This window comes from Rattus norvegicus, chromosome 1 (assembly GCF_021556685.1).
Source record: "Rattus norvegicus strain SHRSP/BbbUtx chromosome 1, alternate assembly SHRSP_T2T, whole genome shotgun sequence".
In the NCBI taxonomy this organism is placed as follows: Eukaryota; Metazoa; Chordata; class Mammalia; order Rodentia; family Muridae; genus Rattus; species Rattus norvegicus.
Window position 1 is genome coordinate 271,853,148 of NC_141534.1, and position 19,722 is coordinate 271,872,869.

Sequence of the window (19,722 nt, forward strand, 5' to 3'; positions counted from 1 at the left end):
GGGGCACACTCCCGCAGCCTCCATTCATGTCTTCTTGGGCCACTTTATGAACATGACAGCTCAGAGACCCACACAATTTCTTCTTAACACTCTGGCCACGCCTGAGCATAGAAGAAAGCCGGAGTGCCTGCACACCCTTGGCCTTGATTCTTGTCAGGACCTTTGACTCCTTGCACTGGGCTCCTGCGGCTGTGTTCTAGAGCCCCTGCGGCTTCCTTCTCAACTCCCCTTCGCCCTCCTCCCCTGCAGACATCCCCAGAGTCCAATTGGGTGGGCGCGTGACGGCAGCCCAGGCTGGGGACCAGAGGCGGCTCTGGGTGGGCGGAGGCCAGTGTCCCAGCTCTCCCCTCCGCCCCCTCTCAGTGCTATCCGTGACGTCAGAGCCGGACTGGGTAAACTGAGCAGGGCTCTGGGGCGCTGGGGCGGAGAAGGCGACCTGGAGCAGCGGGGACGCACGGACAGAGACCCAGGCTGTGTGGCGCTATAACCGCGCAGTCACAGGCGAGCCAGAGGTACGCGAGGTTTGGGAGGACAGAGACCCCTTGGGGATCCTCTAAGGCAGCGGGCGGGCTTCGGGGATCCCGGGATTCAGGGCGCGGCTGGGAGGGGCAATGTCCTCGGGTCCCAGGTTTGGTCCCCGACGGCAATGGAGGCGCGCTTGTGGGGACGCTGGAACGCTATTCCGGCGCCTGAGGGGAGCGTGACACTCTCTGTCGTCCCGGGCCACCTCTGGTGGACAAGACTCCTTGTGCTCCGGGTGGCGCGGGACTCCTGGCCGTCCCAGCCACTGACCGCACCCGCTCCCTCAGTGCAGCAGAGCCATGGCCCTGAGCGATCTGGTGCTGCTGCGATGGCTGCGGGACAGCCGCCACTCGCGCAAACTGATCCTGTTCATCGTGTTCCTTGCGCTGCTGCTGGACAACATGCTGCTCACCGTCGTGGGTACGTATGGCTCGGGAGTGCCAGCCTTCCCATCCGATCACCGTCTGGTCACTGGGTCACTAGCACCTCATCCTTAGCACCAGCCACAGGTCCTCAGGAGCCCGTCCCTGGCATTGGGTCCCCGCCCAACACCTTGTGCTCATCTAGAGTCCAGGTGCCAGTATCTCCTGCCCACCATCAGGACCACATAAAACCTGTCCTCCGCACCCCACTTACCCTACTTTATCTGAACAGCTCTGTCCGCCCAAAAAGTTGAAGAACCGCGCTGTACAGAGAACAAAACAAAAACCCATCTTTGAACACAAGCCTGCCTTGCCCCTACTCCTGGGAGCTGCAACTTGTGGGTTCGTTTTCCTGGAGGTCAGGTCAAACCCCATGACATCCGATAAGCCCCAGAAGTCGTGTTTCCTCCCGATAATTGCCTGCTCCCCTTTATCCACTTTCACTGAGATGAAAAAGATTTCTGTCAGAATGGACCAGTGTGCTGAGTTGCTGCTGTCCTTTAGGACTTTAAATCTCCCAAAAAAAAGTTAGACCAAATGGCTCAAAACAGGCCCCTTAGTCCCACAAACTGAAAGGTATTTCATGTGCTCTTTTTGGAAACCAGTTTTCCATGAACAACCACACACACACACACACACACACACACACACACACACACACACACAGATACTGGTTTTCCTCAGACCCCCAAAGTGGTGAGTCACTTCCTCCTCCTCACTTGCAGCGTCTGAGAGCCTCTTACTGTTGTTTTGAGCACTGGAGAATCAGCTGTGGGGCTCACGGGCAGCTGGGGGCCCCAGTTGGCCTTCCTGTTTCTCGTGTGCCCAATCGTCTATAATATTGCCACTTTGCTGTGATAGAAGTCTACGGGATCCCATGAAATCTGCAGGACACATTCACATAGAGTTGCTCTGTTGAGAATGTCCAGTTTGTCACAGGCTGCGAGGGTTGGATTTTTTCTGTTTTTCCCCCCAAAGAGCATAGTGGAACTTAGATGTCAGTTTCCTTGCTTTTATCCATTTAGAAGGCAGTTGAGCCTCTCCGACCCTGGGTCAGCACTGACTTACTTCAGGCAGTGTTTTGACTTGTATAGTATTCCTCTGAGAGAATGCTCTAATGAGAAACCATATAAATGACAGACATCTCTGTGGCCAGTCACATGGGCACAGCTGCTACTCCATGGGCATGGTAGGCAGGACCTTGGCCTCCTCCCCCCACCCCTCTCTCTCTCCCTCCCTCACTCCCCCCCCCAACCCTCCCCCTCTCACACACACAGCAGTGTGAAACTGTTGCAGCATGTTTCAGCTTCTGGGTCTCATTTGGTTTTTCACATAACCTTACTTTTGATGGCATTCCTCTTCTCTCCCTGCCCTTGTCCCCAGTTCCCATCATCCCCAGCTATCTGTACAGCATTAAGCATGAGAAAAACTCTACGGAAATCCAGACCACCAGACCAGAGCTCGTGGTCTCCACCTCCGAAAGCATCTTCTCTTACTATAACAACTCTACTGTGTTGATCACCGGGAATGCCACTGGGACTCTTCCAGGAGGGCAGTCACACAAGGCTACCAGCACACAGCACACTGTGGCTAACACCACTGTCCCTTCGGACTGTCCCAGTGAAGACAGAGACCTTCTGAATGAGAATGTGCAAGTTGGGCTGCTGTTTGCCTCCAAAGCCACTGTCCAGCTCCTCACTAACCCATTCATAGGACTTCTGACCAACAGGTAGGCTATGTGCCTCCTCAGATGGAGAGTTCACACCCCCATATGCTGATGTCTGCTCATCTGTCTTAGTGTGGAGAATTGGTGGGCAGTTGGCCAGGGAAACCAGTCACCTGAGCCTGATATCTTCATCCTCAGTAACAGATTTGCACATTTAATCCATCTGTCTTTCCCTCTATTGTTCTAACAGTCTAAGATAGGAAACATGACAGGAGAAGGAAGAAAGCATAGGTTCTTCTAAATGTATGGCTTATACGTATTTGAAATGGTCACTCTTGGGTAACAGAAGCTCTTCAGTGATCCCAGCCATCAAGATCGGGTAGCTTTCTACCTTAGCTATTGCTTAGAGAAAATTAAGGTTAGGGCTGGGGCTGTGTGTGTGTGTGTGTGTGTGTGTGTGTGTGTGTTTCTTTATATATGTGTGTATATGTGTGTGTGTATATGTGTATGTGTTTGTGAGTGCATGTGTGTATGTGTGTATGTGTGTGTATATGTGTGTATGTGTGTATGTATGTGTATATGTGTGGGTGTATATACGTGTGTGTGTGTGTGTGTGTGTGTGTGTATGTGTGTGCTCGCTTGGCATATATGAAGATGCCCTGGGTTCAGTATTCAATGCCACAGAAACTGGGCACTACGATTATAATCTCAGCACTCAGGAGAGAGAGGCAGGAAGATAATAAATTCCAGGTCATCTTTGCTACATAGCGTGGGCTACAATGTGACCCCCATCTCAAAACAAAAAAGCATAAACAAACACACATCAGACAAGAAAAAGTAAGTAAAAGGGAAGATACTTTGTTTAGGACTAGCATGATGAAGGTCCCAAGTATGGACAGAGTGTGGGAGAGATCACTGCCGAGTGGATTCAACTCTGAGCTGATGTGGAGATTCAGGGCTAGGACCTCTCCCCACTCTTGGTCACTCCATTTTTTTCCCACATGCTCCAAGGGAAGAGAATGGAGACTGTTGTCTGAGAGCTCAAGAGGCTGACCTTAGTTTGAGTTAAGCTAGAGGCTGTGAATTGCTTGGCATCGTTGTCTCTATTGCTGGCTGCTGTCCAGCAGGTGATCTCCAGCAAAGGTGGCCTGGGTCTGTCTTGTGCTTGAAGACTCCAGGCCCAGGGTACTGGGTTTATGGGCAATTCCTGAAGATGTCAGCTGTGAGGAGTGCGAGCTAGTAGAGTTAGGTCGTAATTCCACCATTTAGAAGACTGATCCAGGAGGAGATGAAGACAAGTCAAGGATACACAGGAAATAGTAGTCCAGGCTAAGCTACATAAGCAAGATCGTCTCTTTTTTAAAATGGTAGACAGGGGAGTGGCCATCATTTCAGACCCATAGCTGTAACACAAACCAGGAAAGGCAAGGAGAAGAGCTTGGAAAATGAGGTGATGCTAAGAGCAGGGCCAGGGATATGGTCGGAAGGGGTCCCAAGGTGAAGCTATGAGGTCCCAAGGCTAGGCCAGAGACAACTGGGTTTCACTGTGGGGCCAGTGAGTTATTTCAGATCCCAGAGCCACAATGAAGAGTCTGAAAGCCCAGCGGTATGGAGCAGGTGTGGCTAGATAGTTTGTGGGATACTTTGTAAGTGGAAAGTGTGGGCCACTTGCTGAAATGTTACAAAATATCTAAGATATGAACTGTAGCATGACGCTAAGCAAGGCACAGAGACAGAAGAGCCCTGTGCTTTTCCAGGGTTCAGAGATCGTGCACTAAGGAGCCCTAGGGTGACCTCAGAACAATCAGGGAGGGTATAGGAAGTCTAGTGACCCCCCCCAAACACCAGCTGCTCTTGGGCATGTAGGCGGGTGCTGGTCTACTCACAGGAAGGCACAGGGTGCTCACTCCCTGTGGACTGGGTACTTCCACTGAGCCTGTGTTAACAACAGGCTTCAGACAGTCCTTCTGTCTTCTGAGCAATATTGCATGGCTTCCATACAAAGCGTGGTAAGCAAATGAACCAGGCATGGCTGATTGTGCACCCACAGAGAAGCCCCATTATGGAGGTGACATTCTGCTGCTCCTCTGTTCTCCAGCACAAAACCAAACAGAGCTCAGGAGTCAGAGGCTTGTTTCTTTTCCTTTTTCAAGAACGAGAGCACTTCTTTAAATGCATCTGGTATAATTACGGAAAAACGGCTTGGGGTTTTGTGCTCTGACAGAGAAAACAGCTCGAATGCTATATGGGAAAATTGAGGACATTATCGTAATAATGCCTTGCCAATCACTTGGGCGCGAATGTGACTAGTCACTGGGTAATACTTAGCCAACTTGCTGAAATGAGGTGACTATTCCAACCTTCCAAATGGGAGCCACAGACAAGCCGCTCTTTCAAAATTCCAATCTTGTTTTTAATGTTTTACTTGCATCTCTAAGAAGCAGCTTGTTAATCAGCGAGACCTTTCCCTCTTAAATATTCCCTAGGGCTGTACAGCTGAGGCTTTTTAGGCTTGTGACTCTCCCTCCCACCAAAAAAAAAAAAAAAATCCTAATTTTGCTTTGGAGATTGTGAACTGTAGCCTATTATCTTAGGGTGAGAGGTCCAGTTTGGAAATTAACTAGAACAAAACCCCCGTTTGCCCTAGCTATGCATTACATTTAAAGAGCGATTATTTATTTATTTGTTTTTGTTTCTGGTGTTGCCTGGGGAACATGGAAATGCAAACATTTTTAATATTGACTCGGGGCAGTCAGGTGAACTCTGTTCTCCCTTCGAAATGATTGCGGTTTGTACATTTTTTGAGTGCTGTCTAAGCCCAGGAGGTGCAGATTTAGAGACTTGCTGCTCCTCAGGTCACCCTCACAGGTTCTGCTCTCCTCCATGGTTCTGACTAACAAAGAAGGGCAAGTTCATTTGGTGACTCTCCCAGTCTCCCTGGAAGGCTTGCTGCAAACAGTTTTGATGTAATTTGTTCAGATTTCAGTTACCAGCAAGAGGAATGAGTCACATTTTGGGCCCTATAAACAAATGTGTCTAAACCTGCATTTTTAATATTGACAGACATGTTTCTGACTAAATGTCATCAGTAACTGGCCTTTTGTGTTGTAAGCACCCACGCCTAAATGGCATTGAATGGCAGCTGCTAGATTCCTGGTTAGAAGGCCATTAGAACAGTTTGCAGGCTTTATCGGAAGCCTTTGTGCTCCTCCTAGGATTTTAGAGGTAAGGGGGCTTATGACACAGCAGGGAACAGCACTCACACACAACCATGGCATGAACAGCGTGCTGGTCAGGCACAGAGAGGTTTCGTTTCTAAGATGCCCTTTCTTCCCTTCAATTCTTTCCTGCTTGCTATGATACAGTGTGTAGTTTTAGCTACTAAAAAGACAGAACACGGGTATAAAAGTGTTGCTCTTAATCAGTAAAGGCTCTTTTTTTTTTTTTTACATCTGTGAGTGGAGAACTTAAAAACTAAGACAACCTGAGTCTTTTCCACCTAGGCCTTCCCCAGCTCTGAAAAATAGCCCCCTTTCAGCTTCCAGTGGTCCAGGCTTAGACATTCTTAAAGATGTGGGGACCCTCTCCAGCCTGGCTGGTAGGAGCCCTCCTCTTTAATACCTACCTGTGTTAGCTTAAGAGGGACCCACTGTGAGCCCAGGTACCATGTTGCACAGAGTCCACTCACACTTCTGTACTCATGATCAAAATGCAGCAAGCACAGTGGCTTTTATGTGCTGAGACCAGATAACAGGCTGCTTGTCTATTGCTTGAAGTTGTGGGATTACTGTCTCATACTGAACTTTAAGAACACTTTAAGAACCATTTTGGGCAAGCCTTGGCTACACTTTTTTTTCTCTTTTTGCTTATACTTTGGGCTATTGTATATTCGCCGCCACTTTGTGACAGGATAGTAAAGGAAGGATGCTTCATTTTGGAACATGTACGTGCTTTTGCATATCCGGTAACATTGTCCAGCATCTCAGGGGCTTGGTCCATTTCTCTCATGGAGGCTTATCTGACTTATTTTATAATTCTAGTTGAACTGTTCGTCCCACAGTAGTAGCTGTGTATCAAAGGAGACAGCAGGATTCTTTGAGTGAGTTCTGTCATTGTTTGCACTGAGTAATTACGCATGTGTGCACATGACAAACAGCATGAAAACATTACATTTCCCTCACAAATCAGGAAAGGTATGTTTTTTGTTTGCCTCTCTCTCTCTCTCTCTCTCTCTCTCTCTCTCTCTCTCTCTCTCTCTCTCTCTCTCTCTCTCCTCCCCTCTCCTTTTATGAGAGAATGTTTAAGTTCAGATGCTAAGCACAAGTGGCCACTCAGCTTCATCCTCAGTCCAAGTGTACATGGTCTGACTTCACATGTTCAGCATCCAGTTTAAATAGTAGTTGCATCTTTAGAACCAAGCACTGTTTCAAGCCAGCAGATGGCCTGGGAGCAGCAACTCCGTGCCTGGGAGGGGCTCCCTTCACTTCCTTCTCAGCCTGTCATTGTCTGGGTGGTCTGCTTTTTATCAAGCTAGGATTTCCATAGTTACCTAGTATATTTGAAAGCGGTTGCTTTTCCTCCCAGATCTTAGCTAACCCTGAATGACAAGCAGGAAGCCACGGGGCATAAGAGGCTTCTGAAATCTTCTCGTTTCTCTCTCTCTCTCTCTCTCTCTCTCTCTCTCTCTCTCTCTCTCTCTCTCTCTCTCTCTCTCTCTCTCTCTCTCTCTGCCACTAGCTTCAGCCACTTGGGCTGAAGTAGGCTTTGTAGAAATCGCTGACCTTTTCAGCTCATCTGCAGACAGGGAAACCAGCTGTTTTGGAAAGGGATCTCCCATCCTAGACATCACTGGCGTGGGTCACACAGAAACCAGAAGGAGCCAGGAATTAGAGCATTCTCCCGTGAGCACAGAGACTCACGCACAGGCAGCGTGTGTGGTGTCCACATGGGTCCTTGCACACATCTAGCCCAAACTCCAGCTGATGCAAGGGCTAGACTTAAGAATTACATTTCATTTCCTAAATACTGAGTAAACTTCCCGTTTATAGCAGAGTGAATTTGAGATATTCCTGTTTCTTGACATTAATTTCCTGTTGCGCCTGTTAGGGGTGTGCAGAGATTGTTATAAGGGAGGCTGCGCTGCTGCTGGTGACAGATTGAACTCTATGGGATTCTTATTTATATCTCTCCTCTATGTCATTTACAGTGACTGAGGGGACCACACTATCATCTCAGCGAACCGAGTAGTTTTTCTGGTAAAAAAAAAAAAAAAAAAAAAAAAGGAGTTGAGTAGCATTACGGAATACACATCAATTGTCAGAGGGATGTGCTCATTACTTTCTGTCACTTTGACACAAACTGGGGTTACCTTGGAAAGGGGAACCTAGGTAGAATTGTCTCCATCAAAGCAGTCTGTGATCATCTCTGTGGGGGTATTTTCTTAATAAATGATCAATGTGGGAGGACCCAGCTTATGATGGTCCTGGGTTGGATATGAAAGCAGGCTGAGCAAGCCAAGGACAGCAAATCAGTGAGCAATGTTCCTTCATGGTTTCTGTCTCTGTTCCTGCTTGAGTGCCTGCCCTGACTTCTGTCCATGATGGAAGATTAATGAGACCTGTAAGCCAAATGAGCCCTCCCTTCCCCACTCTGCTTTTCATCATGGTGTCACATGCCCCTAGAAAGCAAACTGGGGCGTTGGGGTTTCTCTATTCAACAGCTCTGACAGCCAGGATCACATATAAATGAGTTCTGAGGGAATCAATATATGGTTTTTAGTCACATTCAAATTGGATTAATTGTTCCCTGGTGCTGTGTAGAGGATGACTGTGGTACGGTGTGACTCACAAGGGGTTGATAGGGGGCCTCTAGGCTTGCTGAATCAGATCTAGTCCTGCTAGCGATACCTTAATTGGGATGGCATTGAGTTGAGACAAGAGAGCCAACTCAGCCAGTTGTGACTAATGTCACTTGAGTCCCTATCTATATCAGAGACGTTGTGGGGAAGGAGGAAGGATCTTGTGTCACCTTCTCTGCTCAGTGCTATGAATTCAGAACAGCTCTTCCCCTGAGGGCGGGCGTGTGTGTGGACAGAAGGCCGAGAAAGTCTGAGGGCAGAGGCCCACGAGGTGCTCATTCAATCATTCAATCTTCTTGAACTTGGGACTGAGCACCAGTAAAGAATGTTGCCAAGGCGACCAGTTGGCCACTCTGCCAGCAGCCTGGCCAGTGTAGAGTGTGGAGCACACGTGTATTGGGCAAAGAAAAGAGAGCACCCCAGCTCAGGCATGTACACAGCTTTTGGAGTGTACAACTGGCTTTTGTGGTTCCTTGCTGCTTGACCATTCTGTCACCCACTACTGCTTAGCTAAAATCCCAGAGGAATTTTAAATGGACAGTAGCTGCAATGTTGCTGAAAGCAAGCAAACAAACATAACAACACAGTAGCTCCAAGCTTGGAGAAAAGACTAAGGTATAGGCACGCAGCCCTGAGTGAGGTTTGTTATGAGACCCTCTACCTGCCATCCAGGCAGCCATTGAGAGTCACTGTCCCTCGGACTCCAGTGCACAGCAGTGAGGCTGTCAGCAGCAGTGGGATGAGTGCAGACAACATCACTCTGTATTGTCCCAGCATCCTGGGCAAGAGCTGCCCAGACATTTACTCAGGAAGAGTTGGGATTTTTGACTTGGACACACAAAAGAATTTCAGAATGAGCTGGTATACATCAGAACTGGGATTTATTAAGAAGAATTCGTAACATAGATTTAAGCTCAATAGAAAGAGAGGTGGTCAGGGAAAAGATAAGATACACCTAAGTAGGGGGTGATAAGTTGGTTCTTCAGGTACCCTGGCTAGGGTAAGAGCTCACCAGTGTTGCACAAGAAGGTGAGATGTTTATACTGGGAACGTAAGTTTATCACCTTTCATGTGTGTGAGGTTCCTAGACAATGTCAGGCCTATGTCTGGAAAACAAGTAAGACCACTGCTGCTTTTGAATTCTTGTTTGAGATTCCTTTGTATAGAAAGAACATTTTCTCTATGAGAGCAACCTTCAGGGCAATTGTGGTGGAAGTGACTCTCAGCTGGTGAGAGACTTCAACTGGACTTGCAACTGGACTCTGCAATTAAGGGTTTCTTTCCCTTCTCAAGTCTGTGTCATCTCCCCGGTCTTCCTATCTTGCCTGTGTATACCCACCATGTCAGTGTAGGCCTGTTTCTTAGCTTCTCTGAACTGGTGTTGGCTATCTAAGAAGTACACATATAAATCAGCTACTTGAATGCACCAAGAACTTCAGGCCACCAGGTTTGTAGTTCCCTGGGTGCAGTCACCAGAAGAAGGATCTCACAGGTTCCCATCCCCTGAAAGGTGACCTGGGTGGCTGGATAGACTGTGTAGTCTGGTGTGATAGCACTCGTGGTCTAATGGCCACAGAAAAGGCTGTTGTTTTCTCAGGTTTTGACCTGATATTACCGAGAACAACTACTGCAATCAGCAGAGGCCACAGATGTCTTAAGTGGTTGCAGGGATGCTTATGGGGACACACGGGCTCCATAAAAAGGGCAGGTAGATCCTAGGAGCTCACTGGAAGACCAGGTTAACAGAGATGTGGAGAATTAACTTTTGCGAGAGACTCTGTCTCAGGGGAATATGATAGAACAGGATGCATGACATCTTCCTCTGGGCCCTCTGTGGACACACACATGCACACACCACACACACACACACACACACACACACACACACACACACACACACACGTGAGGGAGCAATTGAAGCATTTGAAGCTTTTTTTTATTTTTCACGTTCCCTGGTAGACATTTACACATAGATATCTTTCTATATTCAGGCTCAAGGTGTAGCCTTTGTCTCTCTTTGGAGACCAAAGGAGACTTGCCTGGGGCTCAGGGGGTTGGGAAGGGTAGGTGTCTAACCAGACTCATGCCATCCTGATACAACATGTCCTGGTACCAGAATCCTCAGTGGACACTGGTCCTACAAAGCCACTTGGACTTAGACTTTTGGTCTAAGGCACAAGACCTTCTAGGCTGGCTTCAGCATGGTCAACAGGAAGGTACGCTTTAACCTTTTGATTTCTAACTTGTCTTAGAAATGGTGCTGCTGTGTTTCTTGCTCGGTGACTCACTTGGTGGCCTTTTATCAAAGCTATTTGACTGCAATTGTCCCTTTGGGGAAGTTCTAGCAAATACTACAATAATGATAATAACAATATCGGCAGAAATGGGGCCTTTGTCTTTTAAGATTTACGTTTGGGGTTACTTGCCAATATTGTGTTAACATTTATTCCAAAGAAATTTCCATTCAGAGTGGCGGCCCGTAAGTGTATTCATCCTCTAAGATGGTCAAACACAAAAAGGTCACGTAGGAAGCACTGAGTATATGAATTTTCAAGCAGGTCGACAGAACACTCATCCAGCTGATCCCACATGGATAACGGCTGGTAAATCAATATAAAGCCTTAGAAAAACAGCCGGCCACCACCAGACTCTCTTTGTGTCTGTCTTCCAGAATTGGCTATCCAATTCCCATGTTTGCCGGCTTCTGCATCATGTTTATCTCAACAGTTAGTAAGTATCTGCTGTTCACCCTCTGCGTGCGGGTCTTGGAAGGAGCCCTGTCTCCAGTGAGCTGGGAGTCAGGCTAGACCTGGGGGAAGAGGGGGTTGTGCTGGCAATAGTACAGGAAGGGTGGGGGGAGCTTCAGGGATCAGCCCATAACTTTAAGTATGGATACACTCATGGTTTAAGGGAGGGTTCCAGAATCACACAGCTGGGGCATCCCTGTCCTGTGGGCAGGGACACGGCCTTGATATGAGGGCCTGGGCCTGCTCTCTTGGCAGTGTTTGCCTTCTCCAGCAGCTATGCCTTCCTGCTGATCGCCAGGTCCCTTCAGGGAATTGGCTCCTCCTGCTCATCCGTGGCTGGTAGGCATGAGGACATCAGTGGGTGGGAGCACAGCTGGGCACTTGTGTGGACTGGTGGTCGATGGGGGGGATGGAAAGAAGGGGTAGGGGACGGAGGGAGATTTTTGCAGACTGTGCTCACCCTTCCTGTTGGGTTCTACTTTACTTCATATTTCAGTTAGTTTGGCTGGCTCGGGAAGATAGTTAGCCTGCTTGGGGCATAGGGGAGGATATCTTGGATGGCGTTCTTGAGGCTCCCCAGAGCATGGGCACTAACTGGATCTTCTTCTGTTGAGGGATGGGTATGCTGGCCAGCGTGTACACAGATGATGAGGAGAGGGGGAACGCCATGGGCATTGCTTTGGGTGGCCTGGCCATGGGAGTCTTAGGTACGTACTAGTCACTGTGCAGGTGAGACCTGGCTGGCATTGGGTTACAATGGTCCTTGCCCATTAGTCCTGGCCACACTGTGCCCATGTCCACGTTCCTGTGAACACACACTCAGCCCTCCTCTCTGTGGTTTTTGTCCCCATGGAGCCTTTGGGAAATGGTGGGCAGAGTCCCCTGCAGGGAGGATCTAGTCTCCAAACTTCCTAGGCTCCAGTGTAAAACACTGGAATGGGTAGAATGATCTGCCAGACCTCTTCCTCTAAAAATTCTGAGTTATAATAGACAAGTGTATAGCTTTCTGTATCTGCCATGACACCTGTCCTAGTTGACATCCCAGGCCGGGGACAGGGACTTTTCCCGAAGGAGATTTGGGTCTCTTGTCCCATCTTTCACATTTTCCTTTGTTCTGGAGTCAATGGTTCCTATGTCTGCTGGTAGCCAAGAAATGGATCTGTAGACCCTCCTGTACAGAACGCAGCTGTTTGGCTTCAGGCCCTTGGTCTTTGAGGATACTTTTGTGTGCTCTGCCCATGTCTTAGCTGAAAACATCCCTCAGGAGAAGCTCAGCATGATATTAAGATGAATGTAGGGTGGGTACCCCAGATCTTTTAGGGAACAAAACTTAAGAATCAAGTGATTGATCTCCTATGGGGAGAGGCACCCATCTAATGTGGGTGTCTTGCTGATCTTTCTCTTCCTGCAGTGGGACCCCCCTTCGGGAGTGTGCTCTATGAGTTTGTGGGGAAGACAGCTCCCTTCCTGGTGCTAGCTGCCTTGGTGCTCTTGGATGGGGGTAAGTGGCTATGGCCTTGGCCTCCACAGGGGCATGTGCTTGACCATATCTGCTCCCAAGAAGGATCATCTGTGTTTCTCCCTTGTAGCTATTCAGCTCTTTGTGCTCCAGCCGTCCCGAGTACAGCCAGAGGTAAGCAGCTGGGAGGTGAGGGTCCAAGATTGGTCCAGGTAACTCTTTCTAACCCATTTTTTACCTGGCAGAGTCAGAAGGGGACACCTCTAACGACCTTGCTGAAGGATCCATACATCCTCATCGCTGCAGGTGGGGCTCCTGAGTCCTGGAAGTGAAGGGAAATTCTAAGGGGATGGGTGGAAATCCATGGTCAGAGACCTGGGATGTCCTGCACCATTCTCTTTTGTTTCTTGACCTTGCATTAAAGGCCATCACTGCTTGGCCTTGAACTTTCTGGAAGGGCTTGATAGCCTCACATCAGGTATCTCAGGTGGGTGTAGGAGTAGGAACTGAGAAACGAGACCTAGAAGACATCTCTACTTGCAGAGTGAGAAGTCATGACTTTGGATCTGGGGTCTAGATAGAGTAAAAGAAAACTCTGGGGTTCCATGGTTCTGTCCCAGAGGACACAGTTCACTTCTCTGTTGGGCCTGGCCCTCTTTTCCCAGTGCCTAGACACAAGGCTGAGAGTAGTAAGTAGCTGTGTTGCCAGGCAGGGAAAAGTCCTGGCTGCCTGTCATGGGGCCAAGCCTACAGTGTAGCTCAACCTTGGAAGGGAAGATTTATCTAAGCAGTGCTCCCAGACTACGGGAAAGCTGTAAAAGTATTTGAGGCAACTGGGTCTTGTCTTCTGTGCATTTATATTCAGCCCTTTTCAATGCTCCAAGTTTGCGGCTGCTGATGCAGCTCAGTGGATAGAGCTTGCCTACCCCACACAAAACCTGGGTTCGTTCCCGAACACCACATAAACTGAGATTCGTGATCCACACCTGTAATCCCAGTATAAGGTCATCCTTGACTATGTAGAAAAAAAAAGCCTAGGCTACACAACACTGTATCTAAAATAAAATAAATCAAAGCTCTGGGCTGTTCTTGTTGAATCCTTCTGCTGTGGGATTTAGCCCGGGCAGCACACAGGCTAAGGTGTGGGGAGCTAGTGCCCCATCCTCTTTATGCACTGGACTCTATAGATGCAAGGAAAAGTCTAGAACCAAGGTGAGGTGGAAAATAGGAGTGTAGGAGCGTGGTGTCCTAGAGTTGTGACTCCCTGAACTCTGAGCACTTATGGGTGCAACTTAGGCCCTTCCTGCTTCTTGGAACCTTCCTGATGTGAAGAAAATCAAAGAGGCACCCAATGCTATTAGAACAGCCACAGTTTCTGGGTCACTGGTAGTGGTGGAGGGAGTTAGGAGTAAGGCGAGTGGGAAGAGGGTCTAATCGTTCCTATGTTCTGCCGTTAAATGTCACCAGGAATGAAGTGCATACACTGTCGTCATCATCATCATAGCTTTCTTTGAATTTGTTCTAGAAAATTGCAGGCTCCATAGAGCCTAGCACAGGAAGTTCCTAGAATGATGGAGGGCCGTTCTGTGTATCCACTTTTCAGATGGCTCTATATTTACAAAGAGCTTGGTTAGCAGATCAACGATGAAGACTTGTATGGATACTCAATGCACATGGCTAGAAAAACACCTGCCCTAGCACGTTTGTACACAGTTCACCATGGCACCTTAGGAACCTTAAAAAAATATCCATCCACTGCACAATAAAGCCCACCTATAAGAGTTTCAGGGTATCCTGAGTTGCATGTGGTCTGATGGCTGCTGGCTGCTGGCTGCTGGCTGCTGGCTGCTGGCTGCTGGCTGCTGGCTGCTGGCTGCTGGCTGGCTTGCTGGCTGCCACATGTAGCCTTCTTCCTTAGTGAACTGGAATGGTTTTTTCTTCATTTGTAAGGTGGATAGGATTAAGCCAAAAGAGATTGATAGCGCCCTCCAGTAACTGACTGGATGACTTGAGACTGATCTTGTATAAAGCCAAAGTAACACTCCTTGCCATCCAAGTACCCTGACAGTCTTCCTTCTACACAGGCTCCATCTGCTTTGCAAACATGGGGATAGCCATGCTGGAGCCCGCCCTGCCCATCTGGATGATGGAGACCATGTGTTCCCGAAAGTGGCAGCTGGGTAAGGACTGGGGTCCCCTCTGTGTGTCTGCCCACAAAACCACCCACAGCAAGGTGATGAAGAGACCACTTCTGTTTGCCTCTTCATGGAGTCCGTGCCTGAAGTGGACTTGGAGTCAGTTTCAGCTCCAGGTTTTCTTTCTTTTTTTTTAAAATCATTCCTGACAGTCGCTTCAAGCGAAAGGGGAAAGTAAAATTAGATCTTGTGGAGGGAGGGGAAATACATTGATCTTGCTACAAGGCATTGTTAGAATTGTTACATTTCATTGTTACTGTTAACCTCTTAGGCTCTGCTTTATAAACTATGTTATCGTTGGTACAAGGGTATAGAGTTTGGTGCTATCTCCAGCCTTCTGCATCCACTGAGATCTTGGAATGTATCTTCCACATTCACCAGGAGAATCACACTGCCATTCTTCACTGGGCTGGCATTTATTGATATTTCTGTGATTGCAGATATTGCCCTCAAGCTGAACTCTGTTTTGAATGATGACTGATTACCTCTTTTCCTTGAGTTGCCATTGTCTTTCTCGTTTCTCATTTTCCTGTGTAGCATTGTGAATATATTCCTTGGGTCTCTGGCAGAGATGTATGGTGCTCCAGGTGGTGCTCCTGTCTGTCGTCTGTCATCTGAACTGAATTTTTTTTTTTTTTTTTGCTCATTGTGGACATTTGTCCTAACTCTCCAGTCTAAACATGGCACATTCTAGGTCTCCTCCCCATCATCTGGGCATCTTCTTTGACTCTCTCCCTTTGCCCTTCTTCCCTGTGCAGATATTTGAACACATGTGTGCATGTGAAGGCAAGAGGTCAATGCCATGGTGATAAAGCTTCTCACTAAGCCCAGAGCTCATTGGGTCAGTTAGGCTGGCTCTGCCCTCCCAGTGCTAGGGTTACAGGTGTAGCCCACCATGCTCGACTTCATATGTGGTTACTGAATTCAGCCCCTCATGCTTGTGCCCCAAGCACCCTATGGCTTGATCCATGATCCCATCCCAGTGATACGTATTTTTCAAGCAGTCCCTATTGAAGGATGTGATAGTTCATTTTGCCACTGATCTGGACAAAATGTGCATGCCTTCCCCTCATGTTTAGACAGATATCTGTAGAGTGCATTCCCAAAGCCAAGCTACTGTTTTAATACCTGGTAGGTTTTTTTTTTTTCAGAATCAAATAGGTAAGCATGGAGCCTCTTTTATTATTATTATTATTATTATTATTATTATTATTATTATTATTAACTTGAGTATTTCTTATTTACATTTCGAGTGTTATTCCCTTTCCTGGTTTCCGGGCAAACATCCCCTTAATCCCTCTCCCTCCCCTCCGTTATGGGTGTTCCCCTCCCCATCCTCCCCCCATTGCCGCCCTCTCCCCAACAATCTAGTTCACTGGGGTTCAGTCTTAGCAGGACCCAGGGCTTCCCCTTCCACTGGTGCTCTTACTAAGCTATTCATTGCTACCTATGAGGTCAGAGTCCAGGGTCAGTCCATGTATAGTCTTTAGGTAATGGCTTAGTCCCTGGAAGCTCTGATTGCTTGGCATTGTTGTTCATATGGGGTCTCGAGCCCCTTCAAGCTCTTCCAGTTCTTTCTCTGATTCCTTCAACGGGGGTCCTATTCTCAGTTCAGTGGTTTGCTGCTGGCATTTGCCTATGTATTTGCTGTATTCTGGCTGTGTCTCTCAGGAGCGAGCTACATCCGGCTCCTGTCGGCCTGCACTTCTTTGCTTCATCCATCTTGTCTAATTGGATGGCTGTATATGTATGGGCCACATGGGGGGGCAGGCTCTGAATGGGTGTGGAGCCTCTTTTCATTGATTTAATTTGTGCGTGCGTGTGTGTGTGTGTGTGTGTGTGTGTGTGTGTGTGTGTGTGTGTGACAGAGAGAGAGACAGAGATAGAGAGAGACAGAGATAGGGAGAAACAGAGAGAGACAGAGACAGAGAGACAGAGAGACAGAGACAGAGGGAGAAGGAGAAACAGAGGGAGAGGGAGAGAGAGTTCTTACTAGGTAACACAAGCTGGCTTCAAATTCTTGATCCTCCTGCCTCCTGCTGAGTACCAGGATCACAGGAGTATACCACATTTGGCTCCTGTGAAATTCCTGCTAATATTCCCTATTAATTTTTGTATTGAATTGTTTACACTTTTCTTACTGATAGTGTTCTTTGTATATCAAGTATTGATCTCATATGGGAAGTTTTGCAAATAGTGCCCTCACTTTGCTGTGTCCTTTTACTTTACAGATGATGTTTCATCTCTCAGGACGTTTAAAATGCTGCTTGTCAGATTTAGCATGCTTCCATTTGTATGCTGTTGCCTACCTCAGAGAGGTGGCTTCTTTGCCAAGATCATTTAGAAATTAAGTAGCCAGTTTTCCTTTAATGAATTTATGTTTTTTTCCCTTAGAATGTTAGGTTTGCATGGAATTAATTTCACTGTGATTTTTAGACAGGGTTGTGGCGGCTTTTTTCTACGTGGCCAGCCATCACCCAGGGCCATGTCTCTAGGGATGTCTCTGAGACTCCCATCTCCATTGTCTCTGAATGGCCTTGTGTTCTTGGGCCCCTTTCTGGATTCTCTCTTCTCTTTCACAGATCTGCCATTGTCCCTGCATCATGATCCCTTCTCCAATCACTGCAACTTTACAGTATTCTGGAAAGCTTGTCCCCATACATATACAGTTTGTTTAATAATTTATTATCATTTGCCTCAGGACACTTGTCTCAATAAAGTACACTGCAGCCCCTTCAGGTTCTGCACTGATTGCTTGTGTCTGTTCATCAAGCAGTCCCTAAAAGTCTTCAAACAACCCACAGTGGGGTAAGGGTACAGAGGGACTTGTAGCAGGTGGGAGGTTTCTTTTTGGGGAAAGGAGACCTGGATTCTGCTCATGATGAAGGTTGCATAGCCTTGGGAATATACTGAAGGCCACCCAACTAGAAACACGAGACACAGACAGCACGTGGTTTTAGTGGAGGGATTCTTGGAGTTAAACTCAGGGTGTTTCTTACATAGAAGCTGTAGTTCTGACCTTCCTGGTCAGGACAGAAGAGAAAGTCCAAGGGAGCTTCTGTGCTCCTGGAGAAAGCCACTGTGAGGTGTTCTTTTACCCACTTTATAGTGAACAGGCAAAAGACGGTGACACTCCTGCCTCCTGTGGAGAATACAGCTGACCCTTTGGGGAAGTTCTGGCTTCTCCTTTTTGGCACCTTGCATCTCAGGTGTCCTCAGAAACACTTGTCCCACGTGGTCAAGCCCCACGCATTTCCTTCCCGGCTCATCTTGGAAGCTTTCCAATGATGCCAGTGTCTCCATTTATCTGCCTTATGACCCTAATCGAATGTGTCCTGGCCATGTGTTGGGCACTCAGGTGGTTCTGCACATGGCCTCTCCAGACAGAGCCTCAGGCTTCCTTTTTAAAAAGTCTTTAAGGTCAGCCAGGAGCCCCAGGGCCACATCAGATAGAGCTCAGGCTCCCTTGATGTCAGTGAAAGATCGTTTCAGGCGGGCTTGTCATTTGCCTAGTGTTTAGCTGACCCACACTGCACATTTCTGCCTAAGGCTTTGCCTGCCATTCACATCAAAGGTAGGTTTGTCTGTCTGGAGGGAATTTAATTTTACCTCTTGACTCAGCTTCAGTACTAGAAAAACAGATCCTGTTAGTGGTTTCCATAGCTCCTGCAACCACCATGACCTTGAACAAGGTACCATGGATGAGCCAGTGGCCCTTGTCCTGGAGCTGCCTCAAAAATCTGGCCTCTGGTGGCCAAGGATTTGTGCTATTTCCATGTCATCTTTGGAGAAAGACTTTGTCTTAGTTAAGGCTTCATTGCTGAGAAGGGACAAAGTGACCAAGGTAACTCTTATAAAAAAGAACATTTAATTGGGACTGGCTTGTAGTTTCAGTGGTTTAGTCCATTATCATCATAGAAGGAAGCATGGCAACAGGAGGAGCCTAGAGTTCTACATCTTGATCCGAAGGCAACCAGGAGAGGCTACCTATTCTGCACTGGGTGGGCCTTAATCATAGGACCCCAAAAATTCACCCCTACGGTGATATGCATCCTCCAACAAGGCCACACCTCCCAATAGTGCCACTCCTTGGGCCAAGCATATTCTAATCACCACAGACTGGAAGTCAGAGCCAAGCAGTCCTTTCAGCTATGTGAGTGACATGTGATTGCTTTCATGAAAAGGCTTTGCCTGTTGCTTTAGGGAAGGAAGAGAGGGCAGATGCTTCTGTTCCAGAGGCATTGCTTTGCATCTGTTCCCAGCACCTCCTCTATCACACGTCGAACGGGTCTTGAGTTGAGCTATAGAGGAATCTATCTGTTGTGTCCTTTTCACATCAAATTCAAAGGCAAATGATTCTCTCGGACAGCTTCGTGCTTAGGGACAGAGTCTAAGGCGAGGCCCGTAACCACCAAAGGGAAACAGGCCCTGGTTAACAGAAAGACAAGGCTGGAGCTGAACTCTTCTTGCTGGTTATTCTGACATGTCTGTTTGAATACGATATGACGGTACAGAAGGGAGGAAGTGACATGGCTTTGCCAGGCAGGGAGCCCATCCTCTCCTAGTCAGTTGTGACTTCATGGGACATCCTATGCTAGCCTGGCAAAAAGATAAGGGACACATGGATTGCTGACCGCTGGTGTTTCTCAGATGCCAGGACTTGAGCCAGCAGGCTTCTCTTAGGTCTGGGCAACAAGGGCTGACTGTCTCACTCCAGTTCCAGGAACAATCAGACAAGGATCACCTCTCAGTCCCTACTACTGGCTCCTCAGACCAAATGTCCAGCATCAACTTCTGTGGTGCCTCCTGGTATCACAAGCCCGTCCCTGTTTTGCTGCTCAGGGGGGAGGTGGG

At 47.9% G+C, this 19,722-nt stretch overlaps 1 protein-coding gene across 2 annotated transcripts in view; it reads left to right on the forward strand.

The window, feature by feature from the left end:
* The first annotated feature begins 424 nt into the window (after positions 1–424).
* The window catches only part of Slc18a2 (solute carrier family 18 member A2), a 35,169-nt gene continuing 15,871 nt past the window's right edge, over positions 425–19,722 (forward strand). Inside the window, 10 exon segments of one of the 2 annotated variants that reach the window (NM_013031.3) lie at positions 425–512; positions 810–942; positions 2,328–2,673; positions 11,139–11,197; positions 11,470–11,553; positions 11,829–11,921; positions 12,626–12,715; positions 12,804–12,847; positions 12,919–12,979; positions 14,758–14,853. In NM_013031.3, the coding sequence (NP_037163.1) occupies positions 822–942; positions 2,328–2,673; positions 11,139–11,197; positions 11,470–11,553; positions 11,829–11,921; positions 12,626–12,715; positions 12,804–12,847; positions 12,919–12,979; positions 14,758–14,853 (994 nt within the window). In that variant the 5' untranslated portion in view covers positions 425–512; positions 810–821. 2 annotated transcript variants of the gene reach the window in all.